Below are 23583 nucleotides of genomic sequence, written 5' to 3'. Positions count from 1 at the left end.
GAGTCACCAGTGCATTCATACCAGCCCACCATCAATCTTACATCATGCATGATATCCCTATCTTTTATCGATTTGTGATCTGACCACTCGCGTGTGCCGTTCCCAAAGGCCCAATTCATCCCAGCTTGCCTCGTCCACTCTGCTGCTTTGTCTCCATCTTATACTCAGTATCGTAGCCGAACACAATCTATTTCCCTTGTGATCGAAATTTCTCGTGTCCGTTCGTGTCCTGGACCAAAGTGACTTCCGACCTCATTGGCGATTCGCCATTTTCTTCATCTGTTAAATCCACGAACGATCCTGAAGCGCCCGAATCCAATTGATGACGCTGGGTACTCGGCGCGTAGTTATGCCAAGCTCCAGTCACGAGGAACCACAAGAGTATGTCCGCGATTGTCAATGCCAAGGCTACGGATTGAAGGATCCATATGCCGTACTATGACGACGCATTGCTGTATGTGTCAGCGAGAGATCCATTCATGGTATGGAAAGTGAATGTTACCTTTTCTGCGATCACGCCGACTATACTGTTCTTATTAAAGATCACGTACAGCATAAGATCGTCGGTCTATGTGTCTAAAACGAAGCAATTGAGAAATGAAGGACACGCACAAAGGCATGATAGCCGTTCCCGCGTGAGCTAAACTTGCTATCCACCCAATAGCACCAGCTTGCAACTCCCCTGGGATGATCTCTGCCACGACGTTCATGACTATTGGAAACATTGGTCCCAAGAACACGCCGACAAGGGAGAAACACACAGCATTGCCGATGAACGAGTGAGTGAACCAGATGATAATGGTAAGTAATAGTGTGCACAGCGAGCTGGTCATCAAAAGTAAGCCAAGGATAGTTACGTTCCCGGTAAACCAGACCCACTATAGATAGATCGACATGTGATTTCCTATTCGTTTGGTAACAGGAATAAGGACGATGCGACCAACAGTCAGACCTGTAGTTTGCAACAAGTTCCCCTGTAAGTGAACTGACAATACTGAGACTAACTAAGTATACTGTGTACTCACCCCCAAAGTATCCCGCAGTCACATATCCCGAGTTGTCGTTACCGCCCCTTTCGTCTGTCAAGAATGAAGTCTGACATACGTAATTCGGGTTGAGGATCGGACAGGACCATGCTGAAGGAGAGGGCACTGTACTGACCGCCCATCCTCCCACGGAGACTTCTATACCGCCCTAAGCAACAACCTCTCAGCCTACAGCACATCAGCCTGTTGAGGAAACATCACCTACATAGATCAACATGAAGAACGCCATGCAATGAATCACTGGCATCTTCAATATCTCTTTCATCTTTCCGCCACTCGCCTCGTTCTCTTTCTGGGAAGGATCAACTTTGCAGGGCGTCCCATCCTTCACCCTAATCTCTCTTTGCCTCCTGCCTACCACTTGGTCCTCTGTCCTTGCTTGGAACACTGCGATGAGGGACAAAGCGGTCATCAAGGCCAGTCCCAACGAGACAGCGAAATAGTAATATACCCGATTAGGTAGACGTTGTACGAAAAGCGTCGAGACAAAGGGGGAGACAGTAGCTCCGACTCCGTACATGGCGTGCATCAGGAACATCTTGGTGGGACTGCCTTTCAGCCGGGTAACAAGCGAGTTGACTTGGGCATTCTACATCGTATCAGATCAATCATAGATAGTCAGCCAATCAATTCGAGATTCTATGGAGTTACCATCTCACATCAGAGCAGAGGGAGACCCACCTGAAGTCCCAGCCCGAAACCGTTGAAGATGTACGCAATGACAAACAAGGGAAACGGACTTCCCCAACAGATCAGAGTGTATGCCAGTCCCTGCATCACCGCGCCAAAGGGAGCTGCGATCCCAAATCCAAACGTGTCCGAGATGTAAACATTGCTGAGCCCCGCTATCATGAAGCCAGCGAAGTTGGCGAGCCATATCGTCGAGACTACGGATACAGAAAATGCGCTCTTCAGATCAGCTTCATGAGTCCGGTAATCCGGCTAGGACCTACTGATTAGGTGATTTATCTTATGTGGGTCATGAGGGGATGAGCATATGTACCGCCCATGGATTTTCGGATTTGTGTATTGATCAGACTCACCGAATAATAGGTCTGTAGAGAGGGCAGAAGCGGACCTTGACTCGCATCGTTCCACCTCGCTAGGAACATCACCAAGAATAGTACCGCACTGAACAACACATCAGCCATCGAAGTTCGTTGATACGACGTCCTCTGAGATACTCACAGCATCGCCCTCCTCAACCTATTCGAAGGCAACGCCATATCCCTCTTGAGGAAATCCAATACAGAGCGACTCTGAGAATCGACATTATCTCTCTCGTTCTTTCCATCCCTCTTTTCATGAATGTACACCCTGTGGCTCCCTCGAGATATGCCATCATGTCTAGGCGACTCGCCAGGCGGTATGGGTGGGCGATACCCCTGTGATCTCAGCTCCGACAGACGGTGTATTGAGCGTCGTGAGAGTATGGAGGGACGTGTCGGCCGTTTGTCCATATCGTACACTTATGCTTGTATATTCGTTGGAAAGTCAATGTCTATAAGCTGTTAATAAAACTTAAGTCCTCGCATTCGAGCGCAGATTCATACAATACTCGCTCTGTAGCTTCATGATCTTTATAATCCATTCACTTAGGCATACGCAATGCATGGACCAGAGCTGAGGTGATCGAAGCATGAATGATTTGCGGTGTCAACGACACCTTTCGCGTTCAATGCGGAATTTAGCATGCATAATAACCCCAGAAAGGTATCATTAGCACCGAGTCTGACGGGTCTACCAGTACTGTGCATCACCGAGCGAGGATCTCAAGTCGACGTAGTTTGATCTGCGAAACGATGCGGGGTTTCGGCGTTGGGGATGATCGAGCGGGTCGCAGTGCGTCAATATGGTATGATCGGGCCCAAGAGGAGGTGGGCTCAAAGGATGCTGACTAGTTGGAGGTGCACACGAGTGTCACTTGAGCCGTGTGATAGCGGGAAAGGACGTTGTGTCTAGGATGTCATTCTCGAAGGCATTGTCTACTATGTTGAGCACCAGCACCCCGTTGTACTGTAATGTCCTCACTTACTGAGATACCATGATACCTACTGTCGTATGTGACCGCGTTCTACAAAGAAGTAGGAATATCTTTCGCATGTTCATAACAGCAGTCCAAATCGATGGGTTGGACCCTGTAGTACAGTATGAGAGTAACGCGCTTCGGGAATAACCCTGTTCATATAAAACCCTTTCTTCTGTTGTTTTACGTTCAAAGTCGTCTGAAATAGGTGAGTAAGATCGATTGATGGTTGACAAGGGATGTAAGTGAGATGCATATTATAAGACACATGTATACTATCCTTCTGAACAACCAAATCTGTCTTCAATTACCTCACAACATGGCATCTACCGCATTTCCTCGCTTCAACAATTCCTTATCATATTATATTCGCTTGTCCTTTGACATCCCTTGTAATCCACAGTGAAGATACGATACACTTGTTACATTACTCTCCGGTTGATGTTCCGACTTCTTACACTTATGCCTGATCCTTCTCATCCGACCTCGTCCCCCGCTCATTTGCAGCTCCCAGCGAATCTCCGTTATTCGCGGGCGTCTTCGATTCTGTCTCTGTTTCTGACGAGTCCTTCGTACCTTTATGCTGGCTCTTGTGGTTCTCTATGCTCTTCACATGTCTATGCGATGCTCGAGTCACGAGGAACCATAAGAGCAGATCGGCAATGGTGAATGCCAGTGTGATTGGCTGAAGTGTCCATACACCGTACTGCGATGAGCCAACGACCAATTAGCAAAAACAGTTGCGGATTCAAAGGCAAACATGGTGATAGAAAGAAAGGGAGAAAGATGGGACAAACCCTTTCTGAGATGGCTCCCACCATACTGTGTTTCACATTACATTCTAGTCAGCTATTGTATCTCAAACGGAAGCGAAAAGCGGATTAAACTCACAAAGGCATGATGGCACTTCCAGCTTGACCTAGACTAGCTATCCAACCAATTGTGCCTCCTTGTAATTCCCCAGGTATGATTTCCACAACTACATTCATGACGATTGGATACATCGGTCCTAAGAATACACCAACGAGTGAAAAGCAGACTGCGTTGGCGACGATGGAATGGGTGAACCAGATGATGATGGTGAGGACAAGTGTGAAAAGCGAGCTGAAACAGTTGTATTGGGGTTTTGTCAGTAGTATTCCCCAAGACCCGACGTTGGGTATTTGTGACTCGGTATCGCAATCGACAGAGCGGATCACTCACTACACGTAGATTGAGGTATGATTTCCGAGACGCTTAGTCACGGGGATGAGGATGACTCTACCGACGGTCAGACCTGGATTTGTATACAATACATCAGACTCGGTCCAATTCCGAATGAATGGCGGTCAACCAGGGAAAACAGTATTGCTCACCTCCAAAGTATCCAGAAGTCACATAACCCGAATTGTTATCACCGCCTCTTTCGTCCAAGAGGAATGAAGTCTGTGACGATGGTGAATCAATCAGGTGAAAAGGCCGAAGCTCCTTGTTATGAGGATTGGATCTCTACTCACAGCCCATCCACCTATCGTAACCTCCACACCGACCTGAATGATCCAAATGAGGAGAAGGTCAGCTTGATCCGGCTATATTTTCTTTGTCAGGAAGATCATATACTCACATAAATCGCCATGTAAAACGCCATGTAATGAACCACAGGTGTCTTCAAGATCTGCTTCATCTTCCCTCCACTGCCCTCATTCTCCTTGTGAGCAGGATCGGATTCCGTCGTGGTGCCATCATTGTTCACTCTGATCTCCATCTGCCTCTTCCCGACGATTTGACTATCCGTCCTTCCTTTAAAGACCACTACTAGGAAGAAGACGGTAGCCAAAGCTAGTCCCAGGGATACGGCAAAGTAGTAATACACATGGTTGGGCACGTGCTGTACAAAAGCGGTGGATACGAATGGTGAGACCGTCGCGCCAAAACCGTACATGGCGTGCATGAGGAACATCTTTGTAGAGCTGTTCTCAAGTCGAGTGACGAGGGAGTTCACTTGAGCATCCTACCGTGTAGAAAAGATGGTCAACATCAATGTCCATATTGTGATGATGAGAATTAGGATACTGTTGTAGCAGAGTACTCACCTGTAAGCCCAATCCGAATCCGTTGAATATATAGGCAATCACAAACAAAGGGAAGGGGCATCCCCAACATATCAGGATGTATGCGACACCTTGCATCGCAGCACCCAGCGGAGCTGCTATACCAAATCCAAATGCGTCCGTGATGAACACGTTGGTTATGCCTGAGGTCATGAACCCTGCGAAATTCGCGAGCCAGATTGTGGAGACTGTGTCGGCAGAAATCGTTAGAGCTGAAGGATACAGCTGTTAGATGTGGAATGGTACTTGACTCACTGACGAGATAGTTGACCTGTGGTATGCGACCAAATAGTATCTCAGCTTACGCCCCGCAGCATTGCAAGCTCAACTCACAGAATAATACGTTTGCAGAGAAGGCAACAACGGTCCTTGACTCGCATCGTTCCATCCCGCTAAGAACATTACCAAGAACAACACCGCGCTGAACCCACCAAAAGTGATATATGAGTCAATGGTCATTCTTGGTATCATGGCGAAGCATCTGGAAGGAGAAAGTTTTACTCACAGCATCAGTCCCGCCAACCTCTTTGAAGGTAATGGTTTTTCCTCTCTCAAAAACCTGAACACATAATGACTCTTGGCTTCTACCTTCTCCGTACCCGTTATGATCGTATCATCTTGGCCCTGCTGGTCCGCCCTAGAGTTCGCGCGGGAGATCATACCCAGTCCAGCTGAGACGGTCGGTTCTACAGGTTCTTGGGGTATGTAATCTTGAACATCTGCGAGATGTGTTTGTCGATGCGACGCATGTGTATGAATCGAAGGATGTGATGTTGTACGGTCCATGTTTGGCTCAGATGTCTCTGATTAATCCACAGATGCTAACACGCGCTTTGCAAGATAGATGGTATCGAGATGGAAGAAAGGAACCAGTTGGGATGACCGGGGAGAGGATGAGCGGGTTTGACTACTTGGTATACACAATCTGGCAGTTCTTCTTGATGGAATGATCTGTAAAACAGATCTGGGTTTATAAACGATGATTTATACACATTATTGCTTTCTTACAGCAAGCTCCTAGCCTTGACCGTGGTAAAGAGTGAGTAATAAGTTATATCGGCTCATTACTACCTGTAAAGAGACTAGATTGATTGCGAACCAAGACTCGACTCCGGTGAAATTAAGCGATGGGCAATAATAACGAGTAGTGGTCCCACGGGGTTTCTCCGCACTTTATCCGAAGTTTACAAGTTTACCAGTTCATCCGTTCAGCGCGTGCATGCTTCACACTCTCGACGCAGCCCTGGGCCGTGTCATCTTTTAATTGACGGTATGTATTCGAGCAATCGATGGCTTTACGATTTGCACACTGAGCTCCTACTGAATCTTCTTAACAAGGTGACAATTGAAAAAGACAGTCTACCTTGAATGCGCGGTGGGTCAGAACTGCCTGGAGACTGCTCTTTCGATTCCTTTCATCATGTGTTGTCTATGGTTATCATTTAACCTCAACACGACCATCGCCCAATTGCATTTGATTACCACATGAACAGTGTACATCACTCCTACTATACAGATATATAGGCAGATGCCACAAAGATCATCTACGGAAATACGAGAGAATGATCCGCGACTTGTGTGTTTGCTGGTGATTGATCGCCAAAGGACCCTTATCAATACCGCTATCAATCACGTTTCGAAGCTTATCCCGAGGCTGAGGATGTTGGATGCAGCTTGGTACAAGACTGCCTGAGGTAGAAAAAGCAGTAGGTATGAGGGTCTTGCTAATGATAATGATACTGATACTGATCCCGTGTTATCTGACCCTGTCACTCGAGAGGCCAAGTCGTGTAGTTCTCCGAGGATGGGAGGTTAAAGGAATACCAGTCATACTATATCAAAAGATCAATATCAAGCGCACGGATCACCGAACACGAGTTATACGAGATGACCCTCCTTTGGATGTACATGTACCACCATGGTCCATCAAATGCACACACGGAATACACAAGTATATAATCGCAGTTGTTGACTTTTCACTTGCTCATAGATAACATGAATTCTCTCTTTTCCTTTTACTTGTATGGTATGATCCAGTTGACTGGACTATTATATACTCGTATATTATACATTCACTTACAGTTGACGTCACTTCATCATCATCTCCTACCACTCTCCAGACTATTTAAACCTCATCTCAGACATAACTCCCCTTTTCCTCTCCTTTCTTCACTTTCCTTCTTCACTCTTCTTCCCCTATAGCCCTCCAGAACACCTCCAAATGTCATCGTCAACCGACCCATCTCAAGGTCAACTTCAACCTCAAGCCCGACCAATATCTCCAGCAAGAAGGTCGCCTTATTCATCACGTCCAGCGACACCTTCGTCTCGAGTTCCACCTCAAGCATGTCCATCGTCTCTTCCTTCTCAAGGGACCATCCACATCCCTGATCTCCTCGACGTCCTCATGCAACCCGTGGTTCGATCCAAGAAATACCTCAACTGGGACAGAGAGGCTTACCCTATCTCCAGCGGAATGATCATCAACCAATGGGATCTTCCTGATGGCTATACAAGAGAGAATTGGGCAGACTGGGAGCCGGAGAATCCCTTTATCGCTGAGCGAGTATACGAGGTGGATCCTCTTGCCCCAAATGCAGGATATGAGCAGAGTGAGATGGAACGGATCTTTGGTAGGATGGCTGAGAGGAAGGAGGAGGAAGATGAAATCTATAAGGAGGTGGTTAGCGTGAGTCAAATCCTTCGTTCTCATATCTCATGCACCACGGTTTGAGCTGACCATTGATATCATACCTGTGATTGTTACTCCAGTCGATGGACTTCATAGCAGCAAGTCCTTCCTCCGCTTCATTGCCTGTAGATCAGCCTGTTGCCGAGGTGAGTTGATTCTTGTTTCGTCTCTGGGAATATTCACTGATGTCTTATGACGATAACAGCCAAAAAGTCCTCGATTCATCGGATCGACAACCGAAATCACTATCAGAAACACCCTTCTTTCGCCAAGTGGTAAGCGTCAAAGAGGTATCCTGGTATCTGTCGCAGTGAGTGTCATCACCTGCAACGATGTGCATTTCATGAAACGCTCATCAGGAGTGCATTCTAGGACTCGAACAAACCATCTGAGGGTTCTGCAGCTTCTCCTAAGACTCCTACCGAAGCGACTGATTCTCGCAAAGAGGATCGAGGGAGTTCTGTCTTCTCAGACTACATCGATCCTTCTCATGAACATCAAGTCGACACCCAGGTACAACATGCGCTCGATCCAATCGGGAAAACTATCGAATCCGAAGAGGATGGAACACCGGATGAGGCAGGTAACGAATCCATCGACTCCACCCAATTGGAGGAAACTTCACTCGGCATCTCCCCTCCGCTCCGTCACGATAATGAACCCTCATTGTCAGCCCAAGAGCGCTCCTCAGAGAACGATATTTCGACTGTTCAAGAACAACCATCACCACCTGAAGATTGTGGATCGAATTTCGAAGTGGGCAAATCTTCATCTCCGCACGCTGAATCTCCTGCAGAAATCACTTCGGCCCGTCCTTCCACAAGTACCTCTGATCAAGATCAAGCAAGTCTACTTGCTCCAATCGAAGTCGAAGTCAAGCATGTGAACCACGCTCCTCACGATGATATTGATCCTCCTTCTTCCCCGGCTTCAACTCTACTATTGACACCCGAATCCGACTCTCGCATCCCAGAAGACGATGAACATCGGGGCTATAGACTTCAATATCCTCCTCAATTTGTAGTACCTGACCACTCAAATGCTGAATCACCATTCATCGCCAGATCATCCTTGAAGACAACGATTTCCACCGATCAAGATCCTGTTCAAACATCTTCACCTCCTTCGACTCCACCAGCCTCGTTGGAGCAGGAGAGCTCTACGGTTCATCTCACAGTCGAAGCTCACCTCCCACGTCACCGTTCTACCATCAGCTCTCCCTCCCTCTCATACCCCGATAAGGATAAGGTTTCGGGTATAAGAACTCCACGATCCCTTTCACCTACCACGGGTGTAAGTCTTGCAGCGATTAATCTCATCCATCCTGCTCTCCGATTTGGATCTGCCGATCATGTCAAATCACCATCTCCTCCAGAGGAATCGCATGAATCTCCAGGTCCCACCGCTGATAGAATGGATGACATTATACCTCAACATCGAGCATCACAATTGGTACCCTCTGAGCGTACACCCACGAGTGATGCCAGTACTCAAGGCTCAATCTCACCCATCGGAAATCTGCCTAATGAGATCCCTGGGGCAATGACCGATGCCATCACCTCACCATCGATTGGACAAAATATGTCGAAGGATGACAAACAAGAGGTACTCAATTTCATCGCATCGCAAGCTCTCGAGCGTGGACTGAACGATGATCCGATCTTGATCAACATCCATGTCGATTCTGAGAGATCCGTAGACGACGAGCCGAGAGAAAGCGGTATGGAAGGTAAAGAAGGGGGAAAAGCCAGCTGCGGTCAAGACGATAGAGAAAGGTGCATGGAGGATGATGTAACAGAAGGTGCCAAAGGTGATGGAGAAGCAGCTGACGAAGAGGGAACGATCGAGGTGGAGCTCATGCAGAGTAGGAGCACGATCAGTGAGATGCCTGAAGACAAGGAAGCAGGGGAGGAGGCGGAGGAAGGAACTGAGGCAGACGGAGATCACGAGTCAGTGGGATACTGTGTAGCTGCCTCTTTTGGTATCATGTTGGCTGATGACCTCGAAGATCGATATCAGAATCCTGCGAACTCGGTCTATCCTACGGTCAAGAAGGAGCCGTCGATACTGCCAATGAATCTACGTCGGAGAATCATGGTGAGCCAGCACCAGCCTACAGCGAGGAAGAACAGCAAATCGTTTCGCCCGAGACTGCAGCCGAAGGCAAACCGAAAGGTAGACCTGGCAGGAAGAAGGCTGCAAAACCGAAATCAGAGGTCGTTCCAGAACCGCGAGCCAAACGGAGCTACACTAAAAGGCCTCCTAGCACTACAACTTCATCCTCGAAAGCATCGAATTCAAAGGTGAGTACGGTTGTCAAATGATAAAGTATTGAATACTCATCCTCAGAGTTTCAGCAATCTACGTCTAAACTGGGGAGAGCTAAGACGAGTATGCCGCCCCGTGATGATGTAAAGCCTAGGGTAAGCTACATAAGGAAATCAATCACGATGATAGCTGATATGAAATGCAACCGTAGGTCCCATTAACGTCTACCCGAGGTCGAGCCAAGACTGCAGCACCCAGAGTGACATCTGTCCAAGCCAAATCGACGTCTAAAGGGAAAGGAAAAGCAACCACACCAACTGGCGGAGACAGCGAAGAGGACGTAATGGAGGAAGCCACAGATCCTATTTTGGTTAGTACTTAGGCATGAAAGTATTGCAAGCGCCGAGATAACGTTTCCATTCATCACCATCACCAATAGCAAGACACTCATCCGGGACCTCCTCTTTCATCGTCCTCTTCATCGGTACCCCAACCCTCAGAGAGACAAGCCGCCCAAAGAGCCAATGCCGCTTTCAAAACTCAACAAGCAGCCAGAGATTATAAGCCGAATAGCAACCTCAAGAAAAGTAAGAAGCGAACTCATGATGATGTCTCAGAATCTCCTGATCCCTTGGGTTCGACGAACTACGGTCCACCACCCGAGGAAGGAGCCCTCAAGAAGACGAGACATGCCTCTTCCTACCTTTGGACACCGGCTGAGGTGGGTATGATTACTACCGCAAAGACAAGAAATCAGGCTGATTGTCTTGTATCCCTTTGTCTTGCAGGATGCTGTCCTTTTGCAGTTTTGGGATGGCAAAGCTTCCTTGACCGACGAACCCGTCCAACAAGCTTTGCAAGTTTTGACTGAGTCTGGTATCGGCTGTGGTGAGAGGACTCATGGCGCGGTAAAATTTCGGTAAGTCTACCTACAGCAGAATGAGATATGATCTATGAGGCTGAGTGCAATTTGCAGTATGCGTTTTGTCTACAGGCAAGAGGAGTATCTGAATCGAGCGAAAGCTTACGCCCAAGCTCAAGCGAGCGCCTCGAAGTAGGAAGACGGCTCAGGGGATGATTGAGCGATGGACTCAGTGAGGAGTAGGAACCTTGCTCAATTCTTTTTGACATGTGCACAAGTTCAATATATGGTTATGATTTCAACCAATTTTCAAGTACAAATCGTTCGATTCAATATCATTAGCCGTCCTTTCATCCAATCGTCCATTTCATCAAACATCACATTCAATATTCATTCTTTCACCCAGCATTATATGATTCACCAATCAGTCACCTGTAGTTTAGGCTGTATATATAATAAGTATATATGTATTAGTCGAACTCATGTACCCATGCATCATAACACCATGTATATATATACCTGACGATGGTCTCTCTACTGCAGCGCTGGCATGTGCCACTTTTACTAGTAGTGGGATCACGTGATCTGGAATGGACACGATACTAGCCATAGATTAGTATGAAAGGCTGAAAATGAAAGATCAACCAATATCACTTTAACCTCACTTCGACACTCCATCCATCATAGACCATAGACTGATCTTTTTCACTGACAGCGTGAAGTATACACTTGTCCTGCTCCTACCACAAGGATCACGAAAGTTAGCCATATACCCAACACATTATTGGATATCTAGTCCACGAGCCAAGCACGGATGGAAAAGTGGAATCCAATCGCGTCTTCATCAAAATGTTAACCTCCTTACCTTCCTTCTCGCGATTAAACCAACTTGCTGGACCTGATCCCTCCCAGCATCAGCAACAGCAGATACAGGGATATCAAGGTCAACAACCCCTCTACCCACAATTACCGGGCTTACCAAACCAGCCGCAATACTCATATCAAGCTCAACCCTACCCCGCACCATCCGGACCATCCTACGCCCCGCCCTCCAACGCCATTGGTCCATATAACCCACAGTCCAACTCGCTGTATGTCCAACAGCAGGGCAACGGGTATAGGTACCCCGTCCCTACATCCGGTATACAATCTTCCCAGACGCAGTTGTCCCCTCAGCCCCTGGAAAGTGTAGGTAAAGATGAGGATCCGATATATGGTCCGCTAGGGAGAGCACGGGGGAAAGTTGATAGAGCCCTGGTGGGTGATAATGAGATTAGTGGGGATTTTGCGGAGGGGATTAATCATCCGTTGCGTGAGTTGGATCTCTTCCCATCACCTACTATGTCAAGAGGGCCCAAGGGATCATCAAGAGGAGATGGACTACTTCCTGCCTCGATCAGGAAGATTCCATAGCTGTTATTGATGGGAAGGCCAGGAACTGATTGTTTGCCTTTGGCTTTTGCCTCGATGTAGAATCGTCCGAGCCTTACATACATCCTCCGAGTAGCGCAGCGGCTTTCAAACCTGCTAAAGTGACTAAGAGAACACCTTTACCTGATGCTTTGCATCAAGAGCTGAATTGTGAGTCTGGCTTTCTCTGAATCATCTGACCAACCTGATTACCTCAAGTACAGAGTCAGGCATGACAACTGATACTTCGGTGCTGGTTGTAGACAAGCACCTTACTGCCAAGATGGGATTATTCGAGGATATAGAAAGAGCTTGGTTCACGGTGGACAACAAGTTGTTTCTATGGGATTACAGTGATGGGTGGGTGACTTGACATTACGACTTTTATGGAAAAGCTGATATATTGCATATTGCAATCTCCCCAGACGCGACTTCAGTAGATACGATGAGCAGAATGATACCATCCAAGCTGTCGGCTTGGTCAGAGCTAGAAAAGGTGAGCTTATTGCCATGCTCGTGAACGATTCAGCTCTTACTGATAAGACTTCGTTGAAATTACCAGACGTCTTCGTCGATGAAATCACTCACGTCCTCATCATCTGTACTTCCTCCAAAACGACCTTACTTGGTCTATCTAGACCACCCAACTCCCGCGAGATCAACTTGTACGCTACCAACCTATCAGTCGAAACTCCAACGGCAATGATAGATATCAAAGGTACTGCAGCTGGTAGAATATTCATGCTAGGAGCGAACAAAGATCTATACGAGTTGGATTACTCCTCGGATAGTTCTTGGTTCTTTGGAAGCTCGACTAAAGTAGGGTTACATAATAGGAGTAGTGGTAGTTTGGCGAATTGGACACCTGGCTTTTTAGCTTCTAAGGGTGAGTTGATACTTTGCTGTGCCCACAAACAGTGGGACCAAACTCACCTTGTCCTTCCAAACAGCCAAAGAGGGAATCGAGTCGTTCGCTCTGGACGGTCAACAAGGACGTCTGTATGCGTTGGAAACAGGTGGAGAAATCGAATACATCGATGTCGCCGGTACAAATTACCAGAGTAGAGCTAGATATACCAAATTGAAACACGATCTGAACAGGAACCAGCAAGGTGGAAATATCACTGTAGCTTCTTTGGCTGTTGTGGGAGGTCACGAGAGTAAGAGAGCTTGTTTGGTGGCTATAGCTTCGAATGGTAAGTCGTTAAGCCGTTCCCTTTCAACACAGCGATACGGTACTGAAAGAGATGCATCTAAAGGCTATCGAGTCTACTTCTCCTCTTCCCCATCATTCTGGCCAATTTGCTTCCGAGCTCCTATCCCCTCACAAGCGAACCTTCCCGTATCCTCTCAGTCATTCTACTCGTCCGGTACTTTTATCTCAGTACAACATGATAATACCGCGCCAATGCCTCAAACCCAGCTGTCCATCGCAGTACCTCATTGTGGTAGACAATCATCGCTACGTGAGAACTTGGAATCATACGAATCCCCCGCATTCCAAGAATGGACAACCACCGAGGTAATTCCTAGTCAAGTATGGACTATCGTCGAACTCCCTTCTGCCAACCCCGCTTTCTCCCCTCCAAGCTTGACGAACCCTAGTGGCATTGCGTTGTCCGCGCTACCACGACAAGCTACTACCCAGTCTAGAGAATTCTTAGTACTGGCTACTAGCGGGTTGTTCTGGGTCAGTCAACCTAGACCTATCGATATGCTACGAGACGATTTGGAGCTGGAGAAGGATGCTGCTATAAATACTGTTCGATTACAGTAAGTGCGGCTTCTTGTTGTAAGGACATCTTCACGTATTGTTAGCTGACAACTCCCTTATGATAGGTTCGGTAAATCCCAATTGGCAGCTATGTCCCTCCAACTCGGAGCTACTAGCGATCTGAAAGCTGTCGACTTGGCTTCGTCCATATCCACTATACTCATCACTTCGGGCGAACCAGTCATTAGAGATGCTGCTGGTGGGAAAAACATAACTTACTCAGGAAGACATGATGGATTGGCTTTGATCATCGCTAGATACCTTAGACCAATCTGGAACGTGAAGGTCACTGTTCCTGCTGGTGTACCTGGACGACAGATTCTGGCTATCACCGAATCTACCCTGTTATCTGTGCAGGGGAGGTTGGAGAAGTTGAGGAGATACCTTGACGAGTAAGTTTGTGCTCTTACATGGATATGTCATATAGCTGATTATCTATCCGAACAGACACCCATTCCAAAGGTATCAAGCTGAAGGTGATGCCAAGATCGCATGGGACCAGGAGGATATGTCGATACATGGTTTGGAAGTGCTGTTGAAACAGGCTGTAGAAGCTATTTCGTTTGTGTTGCTATTATCGGATTACAAAATATCGGATATAATCCTCAGGTGAGAGTACTCCCCATATCCTTCACTGTCAGATAGGTTCTGACGCTTTTGGTATCTTTTCAGGACCGATCCGCAGACCCAGCAGACATTGTCCAACTTGACTTTCCAAGGTCTCTTGACCAGTCTTGACGGAAAGGATGTAGCTAGGAAGTTGGTAACTGCTTTGATAGAACAGCAGATCGGTCAGGAGCTAGGTGTGAGTTGCGATATTAAGTGTTTCAACCAATGCAATAGCTGATTGCTTTTGATAGATCGATACCCTCAGTGAGATACTGCAGCAGCGATGTGGAACCTTCTGTCAGCCTGGAGATGTGGTCATGTACAAGGTCAGTTGAGAATTTAGTTCGGTCTGAAGGTTCTAGCTGACTAGCTGCTTTGTAGGCCGAAGAATCCATGCGTCGAGCAGAGGGTGCGAGAGACTTCGGAGAGAAGAATGAATCGCTCGCGGAATCATTACGGCTCTTCACCAGAACAGCTGGAACGATCCCCATCCCTAGATTGCAGGAGGTGTCGAAACGATATAGGAATATGCAGTATACAGTCGGTACGTATAGCTGTAGAGCTGCCCATATGGCTGGACCTGTAAAAAGCTGACAAACGTACTAGGTGCGATCGAGCTACCCCTCAAAACCGCTGTTGAACTCGATCCCAGCGACAAAGCTGTAGATTACGTGCGAGATGGCGAACATCCTGCTGATCCTCGTAAAGCGCTCTTCGAAGCTAGAAAACAGTGCTATGAGATGGTCATTGAGGCTTTGGGGATGTTTGATGAATTATTGGATAGAGCTACTGCTCAGGGGAACGGTAAGTGTCAGCTATCTTGAAAATTATGGATGATCATGCACTCGTCATATGAGACACAAGCTGATAGTCTGTGTATAGCTGCAAGTGCTACTCAGAAACGAGACGAAGCTTATGCACTCGCCATTGCCTCTGATGATGAGCTGTTCCACTTCTACTTGTATGATTGGCATGTGGAACGTGGTTTGCAGGAACAGCTTTTAGAGGTGAGCTACCTTATTGAATCGTGGGAGCCTAGCTGACGGAATCTTGCAGTTTGATACTCCTTATATCGAACAATACCTCAAACTCACGATCAACAACGTGGAAGATCGACGAGACCTCTTGTGGAAGTTCTATGCAAGACGAGAAGACTACTTGCCTGCTGCTGAGGCATTGTCAAGTCTAGCTACTCGACCCAGGTCAGTTTTCCTTTTGGTGGAGTCACCATTATTAATGAGAGCCAACTGACTTGTCCTTTTTGATGGAACAGCCCAATGGTATTGCACGATCGACTATATTACCTCGCTCAGGCCCTCACATCAGCCAAATCAGCTGCTTCCTTGGGATCGGAAGACGTGGAGTTCACATCCAGATTACAAGAGCAGATTGATGTCGCTCAAGTACAGATGGAAGTCTGTCGAGGAGTCGAGACTCATCCTGATATGAGTGCGGAAGAGAAGAACGAGGTCCTGGCTAAACTCAATACAGACTTGTTGCAACTTGATGAGGTGAGTTCTGCGATACGCACTTCTCAACTACTCCGTATCATGTAGCTGGCATGACTAAGCTGATCAACCTTGTTTTGTCGTAGTTATATCAAAACTTCGCCAGGCCATTAAGGCTGTACGAACCCATCTTGTTGATTCTCAAAACTGCCGATACGAGGATAGACGACGTCTGCGAAGCTGTGTGGAGACAGTTGATAGGGAGTTATAGGCTTGCAGGGAACGTGGCTATGTCTGATGCTATTGTGGGGTTGACGAGGAGGTACTTCCCTTCGGAAGCTGCTCCTTTAGGTGGGTCATCTCTTTCACGTGATACCAATCTGATGGTGTGTGAGGAGGGGCTGATGGTGGAAATATAGACATAATGGTCCCTGTTGTCTACGCTGAAGCTCAGGGATGTCAAGGTGGACAAGCTGGGTGGGCGTCTTTGGCTTTGCTTGAAGGTGGGGTACCCTTAAGGGATCTTTGGGAGGCCACTGTGGGATTGTATGAGAATGTGAGTGTAGTCCTGGACAATCGAACCGCCATATGTAGGTTGAGCGCTTAACCATATTACTGACATCGTGGCTTGCTACCCAGTCCGACGATGATGAAAGAGATTACTACGCCGAGGAAGTATCTGTGATTGCATCAAAGTGGATAAATAGAAAAGATGAGATCCCAGCTGCGGAGGTAAGTCGGCTTTGCCCATCGTGGTTGTTCCTCATGGACCATAGCTGATATCTTTGTGTTTCGTATACAGGTCGAAAGGTTCGCTTCTGCTTATTTGTTACGGACGAACGGGGCACCCATGAACGAAGCTAAGAGGGATACGAGAGATAGGTTGACGGCTGCTAAGCAGGCTGCTGTGAGATATTGAAGGATTGAGGGGCTAGAAGAGAGAAGATATATATAATTATGAACATAAATGCATGGAATGTTTTTAGATATCGACACGTCCTGGTACACATGATGTCATTCTGTGTACTTGGCAAGTCCTTGTGTCTTGTGTCAAGTTTGACATTATTGAGTGAAACAGGCATTCGTCCTATTTCCGTATTATCCACAGAACCGAAATCTTGCATCCTCCATCTAGAGTTTGCTACCGTACCACCACCCAACCCCACTCATCACAACTCCACAAACAAAGTTAACACCAGAATTGGAAAGCACGTTGATACCATAGCCTATCTTCTTAACGTCGTCATCTTTGGGTGATTTCTTGGAAGTGTCAGTTAAGATCTGGTTGGTGGATGTGGAGAAGTAGGTTGGTTGGAGGAAAGCACCGAGTATGGAGTCGAGCTGTTCAAGATGGGATTAGTGCGAAAGGTCGAAAGAACGCAAAGCGGGGTCATGCATCGACCAACGAAAAGTTCTGATATATCTGGGAAGATACTGTACAAGGTGGAAATGTACTTACCAAGCTCCCTGCCAATCCCAGCCCCGCTCCAACACCTATCAGCTCCCCTACCCAGCCCAACTGGCTCCTCGACACGGGATTCTCGACGAGCAGATCCAAAGCCATGATCAAACCCATGACCCCACCACCTAAGACGGATACGGCAGTGCCCAATGGTGAGATCGCTCCATTCGTTCCCTTCGGTACGGGTCTCAAGGTGGGCAGGTAGATAGGTTGGTTGGTTGATAGGATACCGAGCTCCGAGGCGAGGGTATCAGCTAGGATGGTTGCGTTGAGACTGGATAGCTATTAGCATTGAGATCAACCTGTGTGTGATGTGAGCTGTAGAGGGTGTGGGAAGTGGGATGAGGATGATGGAAGCTTACCCTAGTGAGGTGTATAACAATGGTCTTGCGAGTGGATGAGCAGCAAGTATGATAGTTGATTCATCAAGCTACGGAAGTCGGGTAGGCAGAAACCGGTCAGCTAAGTCGATTGAAGTCCGCACAAGACAAGTATGTGTGGAAGGGAGAAGAAGGCAAGGAGTATACCTACTTGAGACGCAGGTCCGAAACGATAGGTCAACGCCGCTATCAGTCCAGGGAGGGAGTTCGATAATACCTGTATCCAATTCCTGTTCCCACTTGGCTTGAGAGGGTCGGGTCCATCTTCGAGTTTTGCTTTCACGTCGACTTTGACCTATACTCCTTATATCAGTCCAAAGCACCCAGAGGCTTTCATGGAGTGGTACTTCATGGGAAGACGCTATCTGGAGTGATGGTACGGATTCAAAACCGTACCCACCTTGGTTGCTCTACTTCCGATGAGATACATCCCTATCATAGTCACTCCGAATACCTTTATAGGATTTGCTAGATGGCCGTACCCCACCAACCATGCTGTGATCGCTCCGTCTAGCGATAATGATCTTTTACGATAGCCTTGTAAGCCTAGAGCTGTGGCTACGATAGCTGCTGAAGGGTACAGGGGTGGTAGGGATGACATGGCTGCGACTCTCCTTGTAAGTCGAGCTCGTACAAGCTGCTGTCTAGGCTACCTGGACTTGTAGGTGAGTGACAGTCTTCAAGCAGGAAATGTAGATATCTGAGTCCTGACTGTAAAAGGAGGAGGAGATCAACGTGCATATATACAGTATATAGCTTGCTACTCCGCTGGACTAAGAATGCTGACATGACTAATGAGTTTGCGGTGCCCCACTGTTTACCCCGAATCACCGGGTGGACAACCCATACTCGTAGGATAACCTTCATCCTCCAAGATCAGTGCTCCAAGGATCCTCCCTCAACTTGCTATTCCTCTCCACCATCCATTCCTGCTCAGGTCCATTCTTCTCCTCTCTCACCTCCTCTTTACACCTTCGGGATCTTTCAGTCGAGCGTAATAAGACGGAGAGATCGAGCCACTAAGTCACGTCGCGCCCATATCAAAGGTGACATCAATATCACAACTGGGACCGGGAGACATCTCTCTCAATCTCCTTTTCTGCTCGATCACACAATCTGGCTCTGGGGCATTCTCCCCAGCTCGTATCTCCTCTATGAACCTCTGGGGTTTTTCTAGTTGAGCATAATACGAGGGTGGGACTGACCACTATAATATGACATGATCACCATTCTCAGGTACTGTTGTACACCTGCGTACTCGTAATCACTTACCTATCAACGTCCTTAATCCTTTCCATTCCTATTCTGACTCTCAATTTGACAGCTTCGCACATCAATACGCTCACGTCGTCCTCGTCCGTCAGATACTTTCGAGCAGATTGTCGAAAGCTTACTAGTCTAATTTTGTGATTATCGTCCACGAGAATATGGCGTGTACAGAGATCGGAGTGCATCACGCCGTGGAGATGGAGTGTCTCGTAGGCTTCATAAACCTTTTGTCTATCGTCAATCGTGTCATATCGTTCAAAACAGTCAATACATGATGTTTCTATATACCAGGCTGGTCTCTGAACAAGGGACGGAAAGAACTTACAGCCATTCCTCCTTCAGGTATATAACTCTAGGGCCAAGCGCATAACCCGCCCATTCCAGCATTATCGCAATATACCACCCCCCCTCAACGGAAGTATACAGCCCATGATACTTCGGCACAATGTCACCCTGCAGATCCGCCAATGGACCAAGGTAGAATTCCTCTTGTTTGAGCGCTTCTTCGAAAATTTCGTTCTGAGGGATATAATCATCGTACTCTGGTCTACAGCAGGAATAGTTACTTGTAAGGACTAATTTCAATACGACTTTACCGTATATCGGGTGTTGGGCGAGCCAGAAATCCCATAGGTAGCCTGGAGCGAGGTATTCAATCACTTCGAGGGCGTGTATGGGGGAGCCATCATTCGGAGAAGAGGAAGGGGAGAGGTCGGCGGTACACCCATTGGCGAGTTTTTCGAAGGACGATCGTGGGTGAGGGGCGAATTGGAGGTTGTTGGATAGGCCGCTTCTACCTTCTCGAGCGAGGTGGGGTGAGCACGAGATCTTAAATGACATGTTGAGTGGAGTGCGGGTTTGACCAAGACAGAGAGGACTAGGAGAAGTATATGTGTTGAATTTGTCAAAATGATTCGGATGACTGTTGAGTCGATCCCATCTGCATCCCATGATCAAGGTTGACATTGCAGATAGACGTCGCAAGTTCACATAGACGTAGGTGCATCCGTCATAGACTCTATTGACATTATGAACATTGACTTTAGACGCTGTGGGCTTTTCATACTTCATTTCTGAGTTGAGAAACAGAACCATCACCTATCTACTGTACAGAGCACGAGTATCACCTTGATTATTTCTCTTGCAAGACCCAGATACAGTATTTCATAAGTCAAACTTCATCATCACCATTGCGCGACACAGATATGTGTCCGACACTCCCTTAGTTTGCGAATAAATGCGATGGAGGGAAAAAGTTGAGCATCTCCTGATTAGACGCCCTAATTTCCTCAGGAGTAGATACCTCCGACCAATGTTGGTCCGAGATAGATTGCATGAATTCTTCTCGATCTTCTGCTTTGACTCTCGAGTAATATGTCGCAGGGAGTAGGTGTCTATACCACACCGTACCGCATTATTCAACCCATCAGTCTTGCAAACATGCTGCGTGGTGGGAAAAAACCAAACGTACAGCTTGACCTGAGCACCCGGTCCATACCCTATGCGTCGTCTCACATCCAACATCTCCATCATCAAACTTCTAACGTGCTTGCCAACGGTCATATCGGCTTTGGACGAACGACGGAATCCCACTAGCACGATATGGTTTTGAGGCTTAGTACAGAACAGGATATGTCGAGTATCGATATCGCCGTGGTGTACCCCGTGGAGATGGATTGTTTCGTACGCTCTGTACAAGTGTCCTCTGACGATGAATGTCAGCTACCACGAAATTCATGATCGCACATCCTGTTGTCATGTACATGTACGATCGTGGACAGCAATAGACGTCTCAACTCACTTCCATTCTTCATCCAGCGTCGCAAGTCCAGGACCAAGTGCATATCCTGCATTCTGAAGTATGATCGCCCAATGCAAATCATCCGAAGTCCGATAAAACCCATGATAATTCGGTACGACGGTCCCCTGCAGATCCCTCAACTTTTCAAGGTAAATTTCCTCCTCATTTTTGACCTCATCGATAATCTTCTCGTAGGGGATATATTCCCACGTATCGGGCTCATTGCATGGCCATTCGGGGACATACAGTACTATGAAGATCACCTTACCGTAGGTCGGGTGATGGGCGAGCCAGAAATCCCATAGGTAGCCTGAGCAGAGGTGCTTTTTTACTTGTAGTGTGAGAGGTTCAGCCGTAGGGGAATGAGGGGGATCGGGGTGAAAAGAGGAGAGGGGGTGCGGGGAGAAGATGAGGCCGGATGAGAGTCTACTTCGGGTGGATTTGCAATCTGGGGATAGGTGGATGGTGAATGACATGGTGGTGATCTACATGTACTCTAGTCGAGGTGAAAGCAAGAGAGATGAAAGAGATGTCAAGGAGAGAAAAGCTTACAGTTCCTCATACGTCGCTGACGATGTACGACACCCGTTGAAGGTCTTAGATTTAAAACGCAGAGTATGTAAGTGGGTATGAGCTAGACCGACGTAGACGACGACGACGACATGGCTTGTGTTTGTATAGCAAGCAAGAGGCGATCAACGTGTATATATATAGCTTGCTAGGCTACGTGACTAATGCTTTTGCGATGACCCTCTTTTTACTCTCAAACCTCAATCGTGAATGGCGTACATGGTGGACCAAGCATAAAATGGCATTCAGTCATATAGTGATCCAAAAAATGTGTCATTAGATACAGATAAATAGATTTAGGTAGGAATATGTATGTTCTTTCATTCATAAGATTCATATGTACAGCTCGGACCAGGGCCCATTTCTCTCAACCTTCTCTTCTGCCAAACCACCCAATCTGGTTCTGGAGCGTTCTCCTCGGCTCGTATCTCCTCTATGAACCTTGTGGGATTCTCCAGATGAGAGTAATAGCACGATGGAACTGAGCCACTACAGCATAGCGTAACGAGTCAGATGCGATAAGATCTTTGGGCTGAAGGAGAACAGATTCACTAACCTATTAACGTTCTGAATTCTCTCTAACCCTATTCTGATTCTCACTTTCATTGCTTCGATCATCAGAACTCTGACATCGCGTTCAACCGTAAGGTCCTTGCGAGTTGAACGACGAAAGCTAACGAATCGTACTCGTTGACGATCGTCAATAAGGATATGTTGGGTCGAAACATCGTGGTGCAGGACACCGTGGAGATGTAGCTTTGCGTAGGCTGAATACACTTTGTTCCTATGTGTGAAATATAAGTACAGGTCGATCAAAAGCAAGATATCCGATATATTGTTACGAGGGTTCCCCCGCCGCCTAACTCACTTCCATTCTTCGTCCAACAGGGCGATGCCTGGCGCAAGAGCATGACCTGCATACTCCAACAACATCCCGATGTGATTTGACCCCGGCGAAGTGTGATACAGACCATGGTATCTTGGTACCACTTCTCCCTGTGCTATCGCGAGTGGACCCAAGTAGAAGCTCTCTTCTTTCAGAGCTTCTTTTATGATATCGCTCGCAGGGATGTAGTCTTCGTATTCAGGTCTGTTGCAGGGGTAATTCGGTAGATATACAAGTTTGAGTACCACTGGACCGAGTTGCGAATGCTCTCCTAACCATAAATCCCACAAGTATCCTGGTCCAATGAACTTCGAGATCGTTACGGTGTGTACGGTTGCAAGGGGTGATGCTTGAATCACTGGCATGATAGCTGGCGAAAAGCCAGAAAACGATTCGGGAATTTCGAATGGCTGGAAAGGCGACTCCTGAGATATAGATTCAATCACACTAGACTCCTTGGGAAGATTGGCGATCAATTCACCGGGAATGCTAGAAGTGTCGAGTTCATGCACTGGTTGGAGAATGTTGTCCAGATACGTCTTCCGTGCCGGTGTTGAACTGCCTGTCGAATGTTGTGAGCCAGCGACGCTACCAAGTTGAAACTGCGAGAGTCGGCGCGTGAGCTGATGTGCTTGAACCGGACTACTTGCAGTGTCGCCTTTCAAGAGACCTGAAGGGGTGTTGAGACTGGTAGACCTAGCCGATGGCTTCGGAGAATGGGTCAAGGCTGGTGTCGCAAGAGTCGGTGTTTGTTGAACGATTTGAAAGGATGAATCTGGGTGGCGAAAAAATTGAAGGCCATGGGTCAACTCGCTCCTCCCTCCCTTGGCCACTTGTTCGGTGCAATTTATTCGGAACATGTTGCTCAAGTTGTGATAGAAGAGATGGAATATCTGTAAGACCACAAGATCTACACGCGTATAGGATGTTAAGTACCGAAGCCTGAACAAAAGATGTTGAACAAAGATGCATGACAACCATCTGGGGTGT

The 23583-nt window shown here is 47.3% G+C and overlaps 8 protein-coding genes across 8 annotated transcripts; 2 read left to right on the top strand and 6 right to left on the bottom strand.

Moving 5' to 3' along the window:
• Nucleotides 1-187: 187 nt before the first annotated feature.
• I302_100668 (uncharacterized protein) lies at nucleotides 188-2506 on the bottom strand (the record flags this gene model as incomplete). Its single annotated transcript, XM_065869123.1, has 10 exons — nucleotides 188-436; nucleotides 503-527; nucleotides 613-825; nucleotides 880-952; nucleotides 1026-1095; nucleotides 1162-1194; nucleotides 1252-1635; nucleotides 1728-1988; nucleotides 2090-2177; nucleotides 2235-2506. The coding sequence occupies 10 exons, from the start codon at nucleotides 2504-2506 to the stop codon at nucleotides 188-190; spliced, it is 1668 nt and encodes a 555-aa protein (XP_065725195.1).
• Nucleotides 2507-3532: 1026 nt separating this feature from the next.
• Nucleotides 3533-5948, bottom strand: I302_100667 (uncharacterized protein; the record flags this gene model as incomplete). The annotated part of the gene is made up of 11 exons (XM_065869122.1): nucleotides 3533-3778; nucleotides 3870-3894; nucleotides 3964-4176; nucleotides 4276-4348; nucleotides 4428-4497; nucleotides 4569-4601; nucleotides 4676-5062; nucleotides 5145-5350; nucleotides 5418-5433; nucleotides 5496-5583; nucleotides 5668-5948. 11 exons carry the CDS (start codon nucleotides 5946-5948, stop codon nucleotides 3533-3535), a joined length of 1638 nt encoding a protein of 545 aa, XP_065725194.1.
• Nucleotides 5949-7383: 1435 nt separating this feature from the next.
• I302_100666 (uncharacterized protein) lies at nucleotides 7384-11180 on the top strand (the record flags this gene model as incomplete). Its single annotated transcript, XM_065869121.1, has 10 exons — nucleotides 7384-7851; nucleotides 7935-8000; nucleotides 8060-8164; nucleotides 8227-9803; nucleotides 9863-10157; nucleotides 10212-10277; nucleotides 10334-10492; nucleotides 10562-10843; nucleotides 10911-11041; nucleotides 11099-11180. The coding sequence occupies 10 exons, from the start codon at nucleotides 7384-7386 to the stop codon at nucleotides 11178-11180; spliced, it is 3231 nt and encodes a 1076-aa protein (XP_065725193.1).
• Nucleotides 11181-11833: 653 nt separating this feature from the next.
• I302_100665 (uncharacterized protein) lies at nucleotides 11834-17144 on the top strand (the record flags this gene model as incomplete). The annotated part of the gene is made up of 20 exons (XM_019190679.1): nucleotides 11834-12296; nucleotides 12458-12565; nucleotides 12658-12754; nucleotides 12820-12890; nucleotides 12957-13280; nucleotides 13345-13590; nucleotides 13654-14167; nucleotides 14234-14560; nucleotides 14616-14777; nucleotides 14841-14973; nucleotides 15029-15103; nucleotides 15159-15321; nucleotides 15384-15581; nucleotides 15660-15784; nucleotides 15834-15979; nucleotides 16051-16288; nucleotides 16372-16576; nucleotides 16645-16781; nucleotides 16865-16957; nucleotides 17028-17144. 20 exons carry the CDS (start codon nucleotides 11834-11836, stop codon nucleotides 17142-17144), a joined length of 3942 nt encoding a protein of 1313 aa, XP_019047427.1.
• A 212-nt stretch (nucleotides 17145-17356) lies between these two features.
• I302_100664 (uncharacterized protein) lies at nucleotides 17357-18668 on the bottom strand (the record flags this gene model as incomplete). The annotated part of the gene is made up of 5 exons (XM_065869120.1): nucleotides 17357-17566; nucleotides 17685-17961; nucleotides 18050-18117; nucleotides 18219-18362; nucleotides 18468-18668. 5 exons carry the CDS (start codon nucleotides 18666-18668, stop codon nucleotides 17357-17359), a joined length of 900 nt encoding a protein of 299 aa, XP_065725192.1.
• Nucleotides 18669-19335: 667 nt separating this feature from the next.
• Nucleotides 19336-20176, bottom strand: I302_100663 (uncharacterized protein; the record flags this gene model as incomplete). The annotated part of the gene is made up of 2 exons (XM_019190677.1): nucleotides 19336-19567; nucleotides 19662-20176. 2 exons carry the CDS (start codon nucleotides 20174-20176, stop codon nucleotides 19336-19338), a joined length of 747 nt encoding a protein of 248 aa, XP_019047425.1.
• A 382-nt stretch (nucleotides 20177-20558) lies between these two features.
• On the bottom strand, nucleotides 20559-21613 carry I302_100662 (uncharacterized protein; the record flags this gene model as incomplete). The annotated part of the gene is made up of 3 exons (XM_019190676.1): nucleotides 20559-20730; nucleotides 20808-21041; nucleotides 21138-21613. The coding sequence occupies 3 exons, from the start codon at nucleotides 21611-21613 to the stop codon at nucleotides 20559-20561; spliced, it is 882 nt and encodes a 293-aa protein (XP_019047424.1).
• Nucleotides 21614-22040: 427 nt separating this feature from the next.
• I302_100661 (uncharacterized protein) lies at nucleotides 22041-23453 on the bottom strand (the record flags this gene model as incomplete). Its single annotated transcript, XM_019190675.1, has 3 exons — nucleotides 22041-22196; nucleotides 22386-22491; nucleotides 22576-23453. The coding sequence occupies 3 exons, from the start codon at nucleotides 23451-23453 to the stop codon at nucleotides 22041-22043; spliced, it is 1140 nt and encodes a 379-aa protein (XP_019047423.1).
• Nucleotides 23454-23583: the final 130 nt, after the last annotated feature.

The sequence above is a fragment of the Kwoniella bestiolae genome, chromosome 1 (assembly GCF_000512585.2).
Source record: "Kwoniella bestiolae CBS 10118 chromosome 1, complete sequence".
Lineage (NCBI taxonomy): Eukaryota > Fungi > Basidiomycota > Tremellomycetes > Tremellales > Cryptococcaceae > Kwoniella > Kwoniella bestiolae.
Note: the sequence above shows the minus strand (reverse complement) of the source record. Positions and strands in the feature narration are given on the sequence as shown.